Consider the following 20,456-nt stretch of genomic DNA (forward strand, 5'->3'; position numbering starts at 1 on the left):
GTTTTTCTTCAATCCTGTTTCACTCATAAATCTGCTGACATTAACCTGGTACATGGTATTTTTTTCCAGCAAATCCAGAGTTGTCTCCCCTGGTCTGCTACTGTTGACATGACGTCAATGCATTGATGACGTGATGTCATACTATTGTTATGACTTTAAATTTGATCGTGCATCTCCCCCTAGGGGATAGACACGCTGATCTGTTCCAGCTTAAAAGGGAGACACACCTATGAAGGGTGGGAGAATAAGATGTATATTCCTATCTGTACAGGATTCAGCCTGATCTTTCCTTTAGTTGTGAAGGGAGGGAGAATAAGATGTATATTCCTATCTGTACAGGATTCAGCCTGATCTTTCCTTTAGTTGTGAAGGGAGGGAGAATAAGATGTATATTCCTATCTGTACAGGATTAAGCCTGATCTTTCCTTTAGTTGTGAAGGGAGGGAGAATAAGATGTATATTCCTATCTGTACAGGATTAAGCCTGATCTTTCCTTTAGTTGTGAAGGTGAAGTTGTCGGGTACAAAATCTGTGAAATGTAAGTATGTCAACATGCCGAACAAGTTTGGATTCAAGCAGATATTCACCCTTGACATTTTGTAATGAACTATTCCAGCATTTGAATTGGAAGAGTTCAAATATGTCTTCAGGGGTGAATGAGTTTGGGTATTTGGGTTCCAAACCGTACAAATGTTTCCAATTTAAAGTAACTGCTATTTCGACCTAGAAACAACGACCCAAATATACGAGGTCGTCTGAACTAAATACTTGTATAAAATTTCATCAAAGTCATAACAACAATAAAGCTTGGAGAGGTTTTTCACGTTCTGTCGAGGCTTTCTACAGATGAAACGTGGACGCTGGGCAGCTTTGGAGCACGTTGGTGCCCACAGTATAAACTGAAGGCCTCCGAAGCAATAGCAATCCTTGTGTCCTGAGACTGTGAGATGCCGGGGAACACAAACGCTTCCAGTCCCACTACAGACGGCCTCCAAGTTTTGTTACGGCCTATTACGTACCGTCACATTTTTTTGCGTTCACTCCGTTTTACTAAGGCCTACTAGGTTTTGCCGTGGCAAATTTTTTAACAGTTTAAAAATCTGGCCCATTTTATCCATGGTGGCCTGAAACGGGATTGCTGTGGCCACCAGGAACATAATGTAAACATAGCAATAGATGAACAGTAAGATTTTACAAACACAACCCGTTACCTCATCTACATTATCAAGTGTTTGGCTTCATCCACCATTGCCAAATATCTTATAATCCATCATCCATAAATATGATTATACACGCTGCGTTCGGGGGCTGATCCCAGGGCTCCTCAACCCTGGCAGCCTCCAACAACCACTGAATATTCGCATACGCATATGTCAAAGATCTATGAAAATGAGAATATCAAAATGCTGAGGGATTAAAATTTGTATAAAAAAAACCAACAACATAAATACGATTTTGATATTAGATGACACACATTCTTCCTACATCTGCATTGGATGGATCTTGACCCTTTCACCCCTATGCAACTTTAGTAGACTCTGCCAGGCATTGATCTGGATGAGTCCATTATGGTCTACAGTAGTGAATCGAAAGGGTTAATCAGGTGGAGGTCTGTGATTTGGGAAATTGATTTGGTCTTACTATTTTTAGAAAGAGCAGGTCAATATTCATTTGATGACATATACTTATTTCAATTATTGTAACGTCACAATGCTCTGTGCCAAATGCAGTATACTAATTCCTCCTTACAATTTTCATACATTCCATCTTGTTTGATAATTCAAACATTATTTAACATGTAATAAAACCATAAAGGATTTCTATTTCCGTGAATATGTGGTTTATCTATATTGACCTGTAAAAGTTATATCACTTTCTTAGGTCCATATAACGACATCATTTTATTACTCACCACAACAAAAGTCAATAATGATTAATACAGCATTGTTATTCATGTCGATGGTATTGCATACTTTGTCTAAGACTATCATATTTGGTATATTTTCCTCAATGATAAAGAATTACTCTTATCTCTACTTTGCGACAAACATAGCAAAAACCTCCAAAATAATAAGTGCCCCTTGAGACAACTTTGACAGTGATTTCTCCTACTTAGCCTAGGGTTGTGCTAGCCTGTAGCAATTACCCCGTACTATATAGAGTCGATTCCGATCCTGTGACCAAGCTTACGAGTGAAGCCACTGTCTTGGGTTACACCAATAATCAATGAGAGAGACCGAAGCAGTCTTTGTTCCCTGTTGATATTGGTGAAAGGGAAACAAAAGTGAGACAAAAATTTCCATATTTTGTCTTTCAGTACACAGCTAGGCACTAAGTTTATCCAACAAAAAACGATAATTAAAAAAACTCATTTAAATAAGGACTGGCTCTCATATTGACCAGTGTAGAGGTTCTGGACTAGTATTTCTTTAATTCGTTTTTATTATTGTCAAACTTACCAACTTTATGAAATTTCAATGGGGGGATTATGCAAGCTCATAATTAAATAAAATATGGGTATGTACACCCTATGGGGAAAACAGCAGGTATAAATGACATAAAGTGAAACCTGTATTACGAGACCACCCCTGAAAAGTCCAAAGACTGGTTTCTACACAGGTACAAGTGGTCTCTACACAGGTACGAGTGGTCTCTACACAGGTACAAGTGGTCTCTACACAGGTACAAGTGGTCTCTACACAGGTACAAGTGGTTTCTACACAGGTACGAGTAGTCTCTACACAGGTATGAGTGGTCTCTACACAGGTATGAGTGGTCTCTACACAGGTATGAGTGGTCTCTACACAGGTACGAGTGGTCTCTTCACAGGTACGAATGGTCTCTACACAGGTATGAGTGGTCTCTACACAGGTACGAGTGGTCTCTACACAGGTATGAATGGTCTCTACACAGGTACCAGTGGTCTCTACACAGGTATGAGTGGTCTCTACACAGGTACGAGTAGTCTCTACACAGGTATGAGTGGTCTCTACACTGGTACGAGTGTTCTCTACACAGGTATGAGTGGTCTCTACACAGGTACGAGTGGTCTCTTCACAGGTACGAATGGTCTCTACACAGGTATGAGCGGTCTCTACACAGGTACGAGTGGTCTCTACACAGGTATGAATGGTCTCTACACAGGTGTGAGTGGTCTCTACACAGATATGAGTGGTCTCTACACAGGTACGAGTGGTCTCTACACAGGTATGAATGGTTTCTACACAGGTACCAGTGGTCTCTACACAGGTATGAGTGGGCTCTACACAGGTACGAGTGGTCTCTACACAGGTACGAGAGGTCTCTACACAGGTATGAGTGGTCTCTACACAGCTATGAGTGGTCTCTACACAGGTATGAGTGGTCTCTCCACAGGTACGAGTGGTCTCTTCACAGGTACGAATGGTCTCTACACAGGTATGAGTGGTCTCTACACTGGTACGAGTGTTCTCTACACAGGTATGAGTGGTCTCTACACAGATATGAGTGGTCTCTACACAGGTACGAGTGGTCTCTTCACAGCTACGAATGGTCTCTACACAGGTATGAGTGGTCTCTACACAGCTATGAGTGGTCTCTACACAGGTATGAGTGGTTTCTACACAGGTATGAGTGGTCTCTACACAGGCATGAGTGGTCTCTACACAGGTATGAGTGGTCTCTCCACAGGTACGAGTGGTCTCTTCACAGGTACGAATGGTCTCTACACAGGTATGAGTGGTCTCTACCCAGGTACGAGTGGTCTCTACACAGGTATGAGTGGCCTCTACACAGGTATGAGTGGTCTCTACACAGGTATGAGTGGTCTCTTGCTAGTGGTGGCTGCACAAGCAGGTGATTACATGTACACTTCTCCTGTTTTGATAATATTTTGCAGCTTTTTTTTAAAAAGATCAGCAGACTGGATAAATAGTTGGTTTCCAAAACATTTATTCACAGCAGTGGTTGTAAGAAATATAGTATAAACTCTCTAAAGAATTTTTCTCATTTTTTTTTTATTGTATTTTGACCCTTTTTCATTTACTTTCATTAAATTTGGGTCATCATCGTTTGAATTGACAAATTCGGCTAATTTTTCAAAGCCCTATAATTATAAGCTTAATGAAATGTTACTAAACAATAACTTAACTGAAAAGTAGGATTGATACTATATGTATGGGAAATCAAAACACATGATAATATTGAACTTTTTTATTTATCTGATTTTCCTCTTTTTTTTTGTTCCTTTTGTTCTTGTCTTTATCTTTTTTTATTTTTTTTTGAAAATTTTAGTTCAGGACTCAAATCAAATTAAAAATGCTTTTCGAAATTGAGCTTAAAAACCTGATATCCCCAACACAAAGGACTCTTTGTTTGAAGGATTGTTCAGTTTGGAATGACATCATTTTTCTTAGGCTTCTTTGAATTTTTCTTTAAATCATCGCACCATATTTGATATTACCAACATTTACGACTATAATTTGCCCAGATTCTAATCAAGTGCTAGGTTCTTTTCCCTGACGATTCTTATTATGATGGCAACAGATGTGTAGGCGACAACTTTCTCATCAATCATGCTTCATTGATCACCTGTCCTCCAGGGGGTGTTACCCAGGAGCCGAAACATACGTAAAGGTCACACCTTGGTAACAACCATGGTTACCAAGCTTGTCTCCACAAATTCTTGTTAAGATGTAATTAACCGTGCTACATTTCGTGGAGTTTTCCAGTACTATGCTGCTGGTAGCTATAGCCTCTAACTTAAGACTGTCTTTTACAAAATAGATGGAGCCCACCATTACAGAAATGAACAGTTCAACTTTGACCCAGAATGATAAAAATGTTTCCAGCTTATCTAGGGTCGCTTAAAAGCCTATTCAGTACCTAATTCTGGGGTTGTTTTGAGCCAAACTTTAGCACATATATCTAGGGTCGGGTTGCGTAAAGATTTTAGCTATAGCAAAAATACATCTCAGGGATTGCTCAGATCCAAACTCATATTTTGGAGTACATTTGATTTATCTGGCATTGATCAGAGTCTTGCTTGCTTTACATATTCTGTGTTTATTCAGAATTTCTGTAAAATTGTCATGTAGAAGCAAGCTCACTACTATTGTGTTTCTCAGAACCTATTTTACTTCATAGTTTGTTCAGCTCAAGGCTATAAGCTCATTTCCTTCAGTCTAGCCCACTTTTTGAGTCATTCCGAGTCTAGCATATCTATCAAAAGATAAAAAATAACCTCACTTTTTTGGAGTTATTCAGATTAACAGGTTAGCTCCCTTCTGCAGGCATCTGCAGCATTTAGCTCACACTTAAGGTTTCTCATTTACCAGAGTCTAACTTGTTAACGGAGGCACGATTATCTAGTGGTTGGACGATGGGCTCGTGACCAAAGGGTTGCAGGTTCGAGTCACATCACAGCACTGAGTTGTATCTTTGAACAAGATACTTTACTGCACTTGTTCCAGTCTTATCAGCTGTAAATGAATATGTGGTTGGGCAGTGCTAGAATTGTTGAATGCCAGCTGTGAGCACCGAAATGGCAGCACCGGCTGTATGCTCCCCAGGGATTTGAATAAGATATGTGTTAGCTGGTTGCAAAGGCCCTATAACCATGGATAATAATCTATGAACCACTTTGAGACAACCTACGAACTAGGTTGTGATAAAGCGACATATAAGAACCTCAAATTGTTATTATTATTTCTTTCCATTGAGAGCCTATAGCTCGATCATATATCTTGGTCTGCCCAAAATTCAGCTGATTTACTTAGAGTCACTCAGAGTCAAGCTGCCCTTTCGGGGGTTGCTAATTCTTACACTCCAGATCATATATCTTGGTCTGCCCAAAATTCAGCTGATTTACTTCTAGTCATTCAGAGTCGAGCTGTCCTTTCACGGGTTGCTAATTCTTACACTCAAGATCATATATCTAGTGCTTCTCCCACTGTCTCTACACAGTATTTTGGGTTTCTAAGGGGCTAAACTTGCTTCTCTAGGTTTGCTTAGAGTCTGGCTCATATTTAAATGTTCAAACCTGCATTAAAACAGATATCAACTATTTTCTTACCTTTTATCCAAATTGGATGGAAGGATTTTGGTTTTAGCTCCCCTCTCAAGAAATCTTCAAAACTGAATTTTTCTCGTTTATCTTCTTTCGGCTTAGCTGTAATACAAAAGAAACATTTTAAATGCAAGCTCACTATATCCTTTGAGTTAAATATGACAAACCGGAGATTTTTTGCTCTGTTTCATGAATATCATATTTGTCATAATTAGCGCCCAGGTTGCATGAAATAATTGGCTGAAGGGAGTACTTCTTGGGTTAAAATAACATATTATGTTGTGGCTCTTTTTTTTAACGACAACCTAACTGTTGGACACTTCCCCAGAGGAAATTAAAATATTGTTCTCTTTTTTAATTTTTTCATGAACACTGGAAAAAGTGTGAAATCATGAGACTGATATCAATTTTATATAGAATAGTGTTCGATATTTATTTTGTTAATCAGTTTAAGATGGCCATTAAATAAGTGCTGCAAAAAGGAGGGGCGCTTATAAGCTGAGAGGCACTGATTATGATGAATACCGTATGACATAGACAGAGAAATACTGGGTGTTTTATAGGGTAAATATGGTATAAACACACATGCATACACAACATATACCCAATACACATACAGCATTCACAACAAACTCTTGTTTCTACACCATGATGCCAACATTCCATTTGACACAAGCTTACACAACATAAGGTACACATGCACCTTTATATATATATATATTATGCACCTGTTATTCTTTAATCCATTAATCTATAACCCATCATCAGGATTTAATATCTTCAGATTTGTTTTTTAAATAAATAAAATTAGTTGATATTGTAAAAGTTGCAATTGAGAACACATTTAAAATTATTCCTTCACATGAACTGTATTCATCGGAAAACTTTTGTCCTGTCAAAATTATTCACCCATCACCAGCAACTCTATTTTTGCAAAAATGTTTATTTCAACCTTCACATGTAATATAAAACTGCAGGCTGTGCTGTGTACTTATATTAACTGTCACGATAATTTGCATCATGACAGAGGGAAAAGAGGCAAACATTTAACTGCAGCAGAAATGTTCTACTGTACTGTAATTCAACTCACAAGACTAGGGCCCATACTCATGAAACCATTATCATGCTCAAACATGGATTTTGTGCTCAATCAACACTTTTGTAACTCACTTAAATCATGTAAAACGATCAAAGCGTCAAATGTAAACATTTAAAACAGTATTCAAGTTTAAGACTTACAACCACAACAACAAAAGTCGTCTCTCATCCTTAAAAAGTTACAAAAAGATCATAAAACTGCAGTTTGAATTAACATAAAATTTCATAATGAATTATTTCAACCTTTGAATTGGAAGAGTTCAAACGTGTCTTCAGGGGAGATTGAGCCATTATGCTGTAGAATTTGGAAAGGGGAGGTAATCCAGGAGTCTATTACCATTAATTGATTTTGTTATGAAATATGTACTGAAATTGATTGTCCTGGGAACTAATCAGTGTGTTGGTTTCCACTTCCTATTGATTGTGACATTCACAATGTAAACACGTGTGTTTTTAGCTAATTAATCTTACAACACACCAAAACCATATATGCATGTATACATCGATCATCAATAGAAGTCAATAGAAGTTACAAGTTGTTGTGTCATCCGTAATTGTTTAGTAAAATTTAGCTCATTTCCTGACACAGGATCTGACATGCACGGTCAAAGTAGAAACTATCATGGAGTTCTAATACTTGTATTTCTCATGTTGGAACAAATTAACGCAAAAACATCTACAAATAAATGCATTATAGATATACAGAACTTATAGATTTGAAAACCATTCCTAACGCGAAAAATCCAACGTCTCAATTATTTTAGCGACTCACGAAAAAAATATTTCCATCTTTGCTAATTTCCCCTTTTACACTAAATAAAAAACAACACCTGTGATTTTTTTTTTAATTTTGCACATCACAACTGTTAGTTTGGAATCGTAAATCAGTTCCTGATCAATCCAGCGTTTATCAAGTCTGTTTGAAATGTATTTATTGATGGTGCTGATCGATACTTCTGGAAGACTGTTCCATAATCATGGCGTTCTCCCTTTTGTTTTGGTGTCGTCTTTTGTCCTATCTACTGTTAGTTTTAATTTTGAGCTTGTGTGCTGACCTTGTAATTTATTTTTAGTATTTTTTCAGATCTCACATGACGAGAATAATTTCACTTCTCCTAGATAAAAGAAAACTGTTTTCTTATTTCAATGTTTGAAAGTTGAGGATAAGTATTCTTGAATGACCCCGTTTAAAAGTAGCATTATACATATACCCTTAACTCATTCACCCCTGAAATTTCATAATGAACTATTCCAACTGTTGATTTGGAAGAGTTCAAATGTGTTTTCAGGGGTTAATGAGTTAAGGATCCTTGTCCCACTGCAGGCAAATCTATACAATCAGTTACCTCCCCTTAATTTTGTTTAGTATATAACTGTAGTGTATCCAATGTGTAGTAACGGTTTTGGTAGTAATCCAACAGTACATACACACAGTAGCCTCCCCTTAATTTGTTTGGATATGTATAAAACTGTTTCATATGTAAAGGTTTTTGGCAGTTGTGCAGGTATCTTTAAGATTTAATGTCAATGAAACAGAAGTAACAGCAGTAACTCGTAAAATTACTCCTGGCATTCTCAAAAGATAGAAATTTCCTAATCGTTATTTAAGTTAAAAGGAACTGTTTCTATTTAATTTGCCGAAAGTGCTGTTACACCCTTCCACAAATTAGCCTTCTACAGTTATAAAACTGGATCACCATTTATTTCATGAAAACATTTACATTTTCTATGCATTAATAAACACCTGATGCTATTAAGAAGGCTTAAAAGTAAATTGAAAATTTCTTCTGCCCAAACATTTCTGTCAGATGAGCTCATGTATAATGGAAACTCTGGGGCTGTTGAGCTGAATCATATTACTATAAAGTGTTCCCAGACTGATTGTTGGAGGTTTGTACCTCTTTCCTACAGGTAAGGGAGTAATGCCACACCAGTAGCCACAAATTATGGGGCTCACTTAAGAGGCACTTTAAGGATCTTTTTACCACTGCCAAAAACCTATATGCATCGGAATCTGTTTTTCCAGCATGGCTATAGCTCTGATGAATGATCTCTGAAAAGGAATCACACCTGGCCAGACTTTTATGAAAATTGATAAATATAAAAAAACATAAAAAAACATAATGAACAAGAATGTTCCGAGTGTGAAGTCAGCATAGTCAGACTAGGATACAAACCCTGGACCTCAGACTGCAATACTGGCACTCTAACCAACTAAGCTATACCTGGTCAACAGCATTCTTCTGCACAGTTGCACTACAGTTCTATCCAAACGAAATTAAGGGGAGGCTACTGTGTTTTGCTGGTGGTGGGACAGGAATCCTGAAACAAAGGAAATTAAGGGGAGGCTACTGTGTTTTGCTGGTTGTGGGACAGGAATCCTTAAACAAACGAAATTAAGGGGAGGCTACTGTGTTTTGCTGGTGGTGTGACAGGAATCCTTAAACAACTGAAATTAAGGGGAAGCTACTGTGTTTTGCTGGTGGTGGGACAGGAATCCTTAAACAATTGAAATTAAGGGGAAGCTACTGTGTTTTGCTGATGGTTGGACAGGAACCCTTAACCAAATGAAATTAAGGGGAGGCTACTGTGTTTTGCTGGTGGTGGGACAGGAATCCTTAACCAAATGAAATTAAGGGGAAGCTACTGTGTTTTGCTGATGGTTGGACAGGGATCCTTAACCAAATGAAATTAAGGGGAGGCTACAGCGTTTTGGTGGTGGTGGGACAGGAATCCTTAAACAATTGAAATTAAGGGGAGGCTACTTTGTTTCGCTGGTGGTGAGACAGGAATCCTTTAACAGAGTCTTCCAACCTTTCCACATACAGGAGAGGGAGTTAAGATGTCAAGATTGCCGGAGATTTGAGACTGTGTTTCCTCATTAACTTGTAGCCTGTAAGAAGAGACCCATTAATCAGCCTCTGTATCACAATCAATGTCCAGTCGTTAGCTTGTCCTAATGGATGGTCACTCCGACTAAGTCAAAGTAACAGTCAATTTATCACTCATCAGTTCCTCTGGATGACCATTGGTCATTCACATCTCTTAGCCATCATAAATGCTGGAAGAGGACTAGATAATTATAGCATGAAAGGTAATATATTCATGTCTTATGGCTAGGCTGATATTCCAGTAAGCTAGCTTTGTAAGGCAACTTGATTACAACCAGGTATTATAAGATTTCTGGATGAACTATTGAGCAATTCATTGTTCAAAGCTCAGTCCTCCATGTTGGCTCTGTTCAGTTACGGTCTATTCTGAAGTCTTATTTCTGAATTCTATTCCAATCGCCCGTCCCCATGCCCTTATAGACCCCTCCCTTACTCCACCCCCGTCATATAAAATGGCGTCCTGCACCCCTCTGCTCCCAATTCCTTTATTTCCCCTCTTAGCTCTACTGTCTGGAGACTCCTGCATTTACAAATCCAATCTCTCCTTACTATTCCATCTCTAATGATTCTTATCAGAATTTATTTATTTAAACTATTTTCATCTTTTCGACGTGGATTGGGGATCCTAAAAGCATTTTAGTACAGTAAATAGAATATCTCCAAATATCTGTCACCTGTCCTTTCCCCCATTTCCCCCTGGGTAGCCTCTGGCCCAATAGGAACTATTCCCCTCTTTCCCAATGGAACCCCTCAACCACCAAACAAATATGCATTGTTTTTGTAATCAATGATCATTGACAAACACACAAGGCCTACTCCAAACAGGTTGAAAATAAACACAAATTGATTTCGAACAAAACATGTATATTCAATCCCCATTGACGTCATGGTACAGCAAATAATTGGACTGGAGCAAGAACACCAAGGACAGGTGTTTTTATCGAACAACTCCGAATACAATTTGATACCTCTACAATATACAGCGTCATTACGAACTTGGTCTATATCAGGTCGTCTTCAATCACTGGGTCAATGACATTCCCTGCTGATTGACGTTTCGTGTAATCATGACCACAACATCAAAATAACTGACCAGTGGTCACAACTGTTCAGTATTCAGACCGCACCGTCTATAATTCACAATACAACTCAATACTCGTCCATTTCTTGACCATTCCCTATTGCCTTTATTCTGTAATGACTTTGGCCATTCTTGACCTTGCTATCAATAAATGTTCGGCATCATCATTGACCGATTCAGACCGTCGATCCTTATTCGGTCCATATTTGATTCCAACCAAATTTCCTTTGACTCAATAGAGACTATTCATCAGCAAGATGGTCCGACAAGAACGGAACTTTATAATTGTATTTTTCATCAATTCCCAAATCCAACGCAAGGTTTGATCGCTGAGAGGCACTGTGGTCGGACAGTTTTGTTGGTATTATGCTAATGTTCTGAGGATCTGTTTTGATGGGAGATGATCAGGAGAGGGAGTAATATTGAAAAATAACCACTCATCCTTATTTTTGTTTGACATCTCATTAAATGCAGTGCGATGCGTAGAGAAACAAGTATTTGAATAATGAATTGTGAATATCATATATTACAGTTCTTGCTAATTCAACTTACACTCTCTATAAAGGTAGATTTTTAGTATTTTTTAGCATTTTTGTTTTTCATTTTTATTGAATTATCTAAATAAGGGAGATAATTCTAACTCAAATAAAAGGGAAATAGTGAATCATGTATCATATAACCTTAATACCTAACCCAGCTTAACCAGACAGAACTGTCATTCAAAGTCTAACTTAAATCTCCCCATTCATCCATATGCTAATGTGTCTGTGTTCTCCCTGAAATGACGATTACTTGTGATGGTGATTCACACAGTGTCCAGAGACATGAAAGCAACCTTTCCCAGAACTAGCCATCCTAACAAGACATTGATGCTCAAAATGGGCATTAACTCTAATAATAAGAAATAATATTACGAAGATAGAAATTGTCTGAGAAACTGATTAAGTGTTTAAGGAACCATTGAAATAGATGCAGTAATTATGAGAACAAGATTGTTATCCTCAAAAAGGACAATAACTCTGTATTTGAAAACATAAAATGCAAGAGCTATCAATTATCTTGGAAACTGATTAAATGTCATTGAAATTGATACAGTACTTTAGGAGAGGTAATCCAGACAACCATGCTTTTACAAACTGGACACCCAGATGATTTTCACCTAAAGTATTCCTGTAATAACCCAGGTATAATAATGTTATAGAAAACTAAGATATTTACTAACTAGATCTGTATATTCTCACTTCGACTGTGAATGAAAGCACTACCATTATTTACGGGGGGGGGGGGGGGGGGGGGCCTGTCAGAGAGGGGACTGCCAGTCATGTAAGGAAATCTATAACCAGTCATTTCCAAACACTTAACTCGCTATACCTAAACAGAATTCTCTACATCGAAATCTAGACAAGAAATCTACTTACAAGATATCCCTTTAGAGACTACGTCCTTTTCCACTGAGGAAATGTCCCCTATTCTGTAACGACATTATTCCTCTTTTCCATACGCCCCCTTTAAAATTGGGTCACAGGAAACGTTCCTTTACTTCAGTAATAACGTTATCTAGTTTCCCTAATCAACTTATCAAGATCTTCCTCGACACAATGGCTCAATATTCTGTTGCATTTGCAGTACCGATATTTCCTTATTTGGTAATGTCTTTATCCCGTTCTAGGCAGTGAACATCTTCTTTCTTCTTAAAATTGTCTGCCTTCAAATAAGTCTAAACAGACTTAGAAGCTCATTACTGTTTGAAAAATTGTCAATAATTCTGTTAGGATTAAGTTATCAATCATTTATGCCCATCCATTATCCTTCAATCATCTATTCTTCATCTGATCTTTCCATCCCTAGACCACTGATCCATTCATTTGTCCATGTAAACTCATCTTCCATCTCCCCATTATCAATCCCTGAATTTCTCCTATTTGTTGGTTTATTTACCCACCAAAACAAAATTTCTCCAACCTACATTCATCTACATGTGTATCTATCATTCCTTATCTACATTCATCTATCTATCATTCCTTAAGTCCTTTATATCATTTATTCATGCATCTAAAATAGTTTTTTTCCCTTTCATATTCTGTCCTCAATCTATCTTTCCTCATCATTTTTCTTTCTTCATTTATTCATCTTAGTTCTTTCGCTGTTCATTAATCTCTCCATCCTTCTCTTTATTTCTATAATCAATCAATCCATGAATCAAAATACATATTCATCTACATTTTTCTTCCTAATCTCATTCATCCTTCCATCCTTTTCTCAGTATCTATAATCATTCAATCCATGAATCAAAATACATATTCATCTCAATTCTTCTTCCTAATATCATTTATCCTTCCATCCTTTTCTCAGTATCTATAATCAATCAATCCATGAGTCAAAATACATATTCATCCCAATTCTTCTTCCTAATAACATTTATCCTTCCATCCTATTCTCAGTATCTATAATCATTCAATCCATGAATCAAAATACATATTCATCTACATTCTTTTTTCTAATAGCATTTATCCTTCCATCCTTTTCTCAGTATCTATAATCAATCAATCCATGAATCAAAATTCATATTCATCTACATTCTTTTTCCTAATCTCATTTATCCTTCCTTCCTTTTCTCAGTATCTATAATCCTTCAATCCATGAATCAAAATACATATTCGTCTACATTCTTTTTTCTAATAGCATTTATCCTTCCATCCTTTTCTCACTATCTATAATCAATCAATCCATGAGTCAAAATACATATTCATCTACATTCTTTTTCCTAATCTCCTTTATCCTTCCATCCTTTTCTCAGTATCTATAATCATTCAATCCATGAATCAAAATACATATTCATCTACATTCTTCTTCCTAACCTCATTCATCCTTCCATGTGTCATGTAATCCCTCCATAGTCCAATTATCTGTTTTTCAGTTGCCATGATCTAATCTATCTAAAATATTCCTCCATTGCTTGTTTATCCCTTCCTCCCTCCATCCCTCACACACTCCTACAGCACTAGGAGTTCTATATTGTCAGCCTCACAACAAAATCAATAATACAATCTTGTAAATCTCGTCTCTTTACTACTTAACAGACTTGTATCATTAGACCTTACATAAATAATCAAATTTTATCGCAGATCTTCATAAACAGCAGTATCTTTCCGAATTACTGCATGATAGAAACCTGTCCGAGTAAAGGGAGAGTTCCTATAAAGGATGAAGGTTTTGACCTTAAAGCTATCATTCTGGAAATAATCACAACAAAAATGGTGTAGTTCTTCAAAATACTACTGGTATAAGCAATGCTGAGAGGCACACTTCACCGATATTTTTGATTTCACCAATCAAATAAATATGATGGTCGCCTATTGCTCCAGCACGGAATTGTGAGAGATGTCTGACGATCGAATGAATTGCATCACAACTCCATCTTGAAAGAGTAGGTTCCCCAGAAACTGATCTGTATCAGCTATCTCCTTTTAGAAACGTCTATCAAAAATATATTGTTACATCATTCCTTGGCCTCCATCCCCCAATTTGTAAGAATAGAGCCAACTTCCTGTGTTAGGTAGATTTCCAATGAAAATCTAAGGGAAGGGAAGGCTATATTTGTATCTGAGAGAACATTTGTAAGTCCCCCAGGAAGGCAGTGGTTGTTGTGTATCCACGGCAGATATGGGTATATTTCTGACAGGTATAGCGGGCTGTGTTGTATCGCAGCCTTCTCAACAGTTAAAACAAGACTTTTGATTGGTGTGTACAGTAATGTCTTTAGACAACAGATTTATATTGCCAAATTAAATCGAATCATTCTACATTTTGTAAGTGGTCCCTACTGGCTCAGTATACGTATGAAATTAACATTATTACCATTTTTCCATGATATTATACCAGGCTCAGATTTCTCAAAAATGCAAATGGAGGCTCAAAGGGCCTGTACCACCACCTAAATATTTCAGCAGTTACCAAAAAAACATGCTCATTGAAACTAGTACTATAAATATAAAATGGAGACAATTCAACCAACTGTAGCTGTATGACCATAGTGACCCCTGTGACCTTGAAAGTAGGTCAGTCATTTATATGATGGGACTTTATAGCACTCCATCCTAGGTACCTACTGACCAAATATTAAGATGCTGGTCCTTTTGGAAAATCAGGAAATTTTCAATGCGCAACACTTTATAGCACTATTTTGGCATTTGATCCCGACTAGCACTCAATGTTGACCTTTCAACTCAACACTACAATTTCTGAGAAGAAGATTTTGCCCTATTCGCCTGCATAACTTTCCCACTATGTATCATGACTATGCATGCAGTGCAGACCTTATATGATCTTAAGATAAAGTTGTTCACATATTTCACATGTTTGACCTCTGTGACCTTGAAAGTTTGTAAAGGTCATTTATATGTGAAAACTTTATGCATGCAGCATTCCATCCCAGATACACTACACTGACAAATTATTGTGACTCTGGATCTTTTGGTTTTCAGCAAAAAGTCATTTTAAAAAGTGATTTGATGAAGGACATAATGACAGCATATCATACTCGGCTGACAGGCACTTCTTTTTAGGTGAGCAAAAATAAAACTTTATGTTTCAAAAATGTTTTCAACCAGTTAGCTTTTGCAATAAAATTTGTGTTTACAAGTGAATTCTCCAAGTTTATGGTATTTCTATGAGATAAAATACAACAGTAATTCCTGCGTCTCCTTTACAGATCGTTGGTGACACAAAGGACATATACATGTACCGTTGCTTATTATCAACTCCGTGATTATTGGGTGTCAAAAATAAATACACAAATTTTTTGTCTGCAATTTGAAAGGAGTAAATTAACACCACCAACAGAAATGTGTTATCAGTAGCATTGAGCAACTGACAACATCACCAATACCTGCAAAATCATGCGACTTTGATGACATCAGGGCAATCCAACGGCAGACACAATTACGCACTTTAGGTTTGCAGGGAAGATAGGCCAGGCAGACAAATACCATAACAAATTGTATTTTACCGGGATGTTGTAGAACAAAGACCTATTGTAGCATTGTCCAATATCTTTCTCAGACAAATGTCATTCTTTCCGCTCTCCAGTTTTAGTAGCAGCCTAATATAGCCTATCTAAGGAATACCGAATTCTGGAGGGGTCCAAGTTTCATCATCTTCATCTATAAGATTACAGGAGTGAAAGCCAAAATGCTACAGCCTGCCTAGTTTATATGTACTGAATACAGTGTTACAGGAGAAACCAGCTAGGCAAAAACATAGAACCTATAGTTAGTGATACCATTTAAATTGTCTTTAGTCAGAAACAGAATCTTTAAACATCCACGCCCTACAATTTCTAATTCTATAAAACCACACACATTTGCAAAGAGAGCTTTGGTGTTTCATTTAATGTATTTAGCAGCTATACATGCAGGCTTAATGCTGGAATGTCGAACCGAAATGAATTCAGTTCTGTTTACCCTACTGAATGCTGTTTGCTTCTGGTTGCCAAACGTTTCCCCATCAGTACTTTACACCCACATTTACATGTAACACCTTGCATGCTTAAATAAGATGCCAGAAAATTAGAATAAGGTTGAGATAGTTAGCCATACTGGCTTCTAAAACAGCCGCATACATTTTTTCTACAAATGCACTTTATGTATTAGTATTTTATTACCAAAGCCCATGAAGAGGTTTTTAGAGATAACTGGGGGTTTTCATACCGTTGAAAAAATATCACATATAACTCAGGATCGATGTCAAACACAAGAGGGAAAAAGTATCCTAAAATATCAAACAAAAAGTAATTTGTGATCCAAAAACATAAATGGATAAATACGAATTGCACAGTACCCAATGGTAAGTGTAAGACAATTGTTTAAAGAAACAATACCTTATTTATTTTGCAATAACCCCATGCTTCATAAAGAGCCTAGCCGGAGCTCAAAGATATAATAAGTTCAATAGAAATAACTATATGTACATACAAATAAATGCTATTTCATTACCCTGCAATAAGCCCAATTTCTGCATTGAGTCAGGGTCTCTGTCCTGCCCCTGGGCTTATTGCGGGGTAAGTACGGTAACTCATAGACCATAACAACTAACGATGTATCTATATACGTATCAGTGATTTCTGCAGCATGTGCATTATACATCTATCAACACTAGGTTTATGAATTATGGATGTCAATTAGAACAGGTTTTTATAAGTCACTTTGTAATCAAAGCATCGTGTATGGATTTCAAAAGCAAAGGTACAGTTTCTATTGCTCTACCACTCTGTTCTACCATTTTCAACACCCGGACGATAACATAATAGCAAGGAAAACAATGACCAATCAGAGCGTGGTATTGCTAATTCATATCTTGTGAATCCTAACTTATTTTAGTATTTTCATATGGTAGCTAGGAGCTTAGAAAACTTTGTTAAAATGGTATTAATATTTAAGCATGCAAAAATGTGGAAAAGAAAAACAAATACTGACAAGATTTTAAAGTAATCACTTTCAGAACTCACAATCTCCAAATGTTTGACCCAAATACATTCACAGCACTTATTTATCAGAAAGAAAACTTAGCAATATTTTGAGAGTTAATTTAACTTGAGGTAAATAGTGGGTGTTTGTTAGGCTGCATGTCTTCGGTAACACATCCTCAGTAACTCATCCTGCAACAAACCAAGGTGGCCTGGACACAAAATCTCTTACTCAAAGTAGTTTGGCATTTTACTGAAATGCATTATTTATAGGTGGGCTTATTAACAGGCATGGGCTTAAAGCCGGATAAATACAGTAACATGTGTTTGTTATGTTGTTTATAGTAACACATCCTCAGTGACTTAGTGCAGTGTTAACTTCATCATTGATCCAATACCATCAGTAATGGTTACATGACAGTCGACGCTCTTAACAATCTCTAATTAAAACTTACTGCCGAGGCTTGGGCGACAACTACTAATTTCAGAACAACTTTATGGAGAAAACAAAAGTCACAATTTCTATGCTAAAGGTAGTTTTATCTTTCCAGTAAACGCTCATCTTCAGTACATAAACATCTTACAAAAACATTTGACGCTGAGAAACTGTAACTATCATCTTGTTCCTTGTGAAACCGCCATGATGTCGCCCTGATCTGTATTCCAAGCATCCCCGAGGGAAATTGATATCTGTATCCATGCAAAGTTTTTAACGAACAGTACAGACATTACAGTGCATGTAACACTCTCTCTCACAAGCTTGTAATGAGGTCAGGTGGTGCTCTGTCGTACCGTTCCGCTGGTAATTCGCCGTAAATTAAATCACTTCTAAATATATTACGATTTCAGCATCGACATCACAATGCTCTGGCTTGTGTGTCGCCAAAAGCAAACAGCGCTTAATCAGCATCAACTCATGTTGATGTTAGGTGTAAACAGCGAGTCGTTTCATTAAAATAAATTCAAATCACATTAAAAAGAAATGGAATCTGACAAATTTGTTACAATGCAAATGAGATGTTTGAAAAGCGGGAATCTAATTTTATTAAAACCTGACAGCCGCTTTAATTGCCCTCACTATTATTCCTTTGACCTTGATCCACTCTTTTGACCTCTAAATAAATCTAGTTTAATTAAAATTGAATAGCTACCTTTTTGGCCCTATTTCTTCCTTTGACCTTGACACACTCTAGCGACCTCTGAATAATTTCATATTTTAGCCTACTTTTGTTCAAAGACCTTTTAAGCGTATATATAATATGCATATTGTTGGGACACTGAAGTATATATTTATGTATATAATTATACAGCAAGCAAGCAACCTTGTATCCCATTATATTATAATATAACTTTGTCTGTCAACTCATGGTGGAGTTGCTTGAAAAAGTACATCTTTATCAAAAGCCGAAAAATGTGAACGTAGCAAGTGACACTGTTCATGCAGTCACATCCTTAGAATGTTTCTGATTGTAGGCCACAATGGCTCGGAAAGTTAAGGCTATATCCTTCTTGGCAGTAACATGGTCTCCTTTACAAAGGAGTTTCAAAATAATGAAGAAGCATATAACACAGATTGGATAAATGTAAGGTCCATAAGATAAAATGTCAGGTCCATAAGATAAATGCAAGGTCCATAAGATAAAATGTAAGGTCCATAAGATAAAATGTAAGGTCCATAAGATAAAATGTAAGGTCCATAAGATAAAATGTTAGGTCCATAAGATAAAATGTAAGGTCCATAAGATAAAATGTCAGGTCCATAAGATAAAATGTAAGGTCCATAAGATAAAATGTCAGGTCCATAAGATAAATGTAAGGTCCATAGGATAAAATGTAAGGTCCATAAGATAAAATGTCAGGTCCATAAGATAAAATGTAAGGTCCATAAGATAAAATGTCAGGTCCATAAGATAAAATGTAAGGTCCATAAGATAAATGTAAGGTTCATAAGATAAAATGTAAGGTCCATAAGATAAAATGTAAGGTCCATAAGATAAATGTAAGGTCCATAAGATAAAATGTAAGGTCCATAAGATAAATGTAAGGTCCATAAGATAAATGTAAGGTCCATAAGATAAAATGTTAGGTCCATAAGATAAATGTAAGGACCATAAGATAAATGTAAGGTCCATAAGATAAATGTAAGGTCCATAAAATAAGATGAAATCCTTAAACATTTATTTTGTACATAATCAGTAACAGTAATGTTGCTGCAATAAATTTTGAAGTTTGGAAGAGATTTGCTGTGTTGTTCGCACTTATAATATTCCTGGATTTTTACTCACTACCAGTGTGAACTCTGTATACCGTTGTGGTATCCACTGAACTATATAGCTACCAGTGTGAACTCTGTATACCGTTGTGGTATCCATGGTACTATATAGCTACCAGTGTGAACTCTGTATACCATTGTGGTATCCACGGTACTATACAGCTACCAGTGTGAACTCTGTATACCGTTGTGGTACCCATGGTACTATATAGCTACCAGTGTGAACTCTGTATAGCGTTGTGGTATCCACTGTGCTATATAGCTACCAGTGTGAACTCTGTATACCCTTGTGGTATCCACAGTACTATATAGCTACCAGTGTGAACTATGTATACCATTGTGGTATCCACAGTACTATATAGCTACCAGTGTGACCTCTGTATACCGTTGTGGTATCCCCGGTACTATACAGCTACCAGTGTGAACTGTGTATACCGTTGTGGAATCCACGGTACTATATAGCTACCAGCGTGAACTCTGTATACCGTTGTGGGACCCATGGTACTATATAGCTACCAGTGTGAGCTCTGTATACCGTTGTGGTATCCCCAGTGCTATATAGCTACCAGTGTGAACTCTGCATAGCGTTGTGGTATCCACTGTGC

The 20,456-nt window shown here is 37.0% G+C and overlaps 1 protein-coding gene across 17 annotated transcripts in view; it reads right to left on the reverse strand.

Annotated features, from left to right (window-relative positions):
- LOC110442987 (dipeptidyl peptidase 4-like) overlaps nt 1–20,456 on the reverse strand; it is a 406,309-nt gene that overhangs the window by 33,770 nt on the left and 352,083 nt on the right. For all 17 annotated transcript variants that reach the window (XM_021486900.1, XM_021486902.1, XM_021486898.1 and 14 more), the window contains one exon: nt 6,053–6,148. In XM_021486900.1, coding sequence (XP_021342575.1) covers nt 6,053–6,148 — 96 coding nt within the window. The remainder of the gene's footprint in view (nt 1–6,052; nt 6,149–20,456) is intronic.

The sequence above is a fragment of the Mizuhopecten yessoensis genome, unplaced genomic scaffold (genome assembly GCF_002113885.1).
Source record: "Mizuhopecten yessoensis strain PY_sf001 unplaced genomic scaffold, ASM211388v2 scaffold716317, whole genome shotgun sequence".
NCBI classification, from domain to species: domain Eukaryota; kingdom Metazoa; phylum Mollusca; class Bivalvia; order Pectinida; family Pectinidae; genus Mizuhopecten; species Mizuhopecten yessoensis.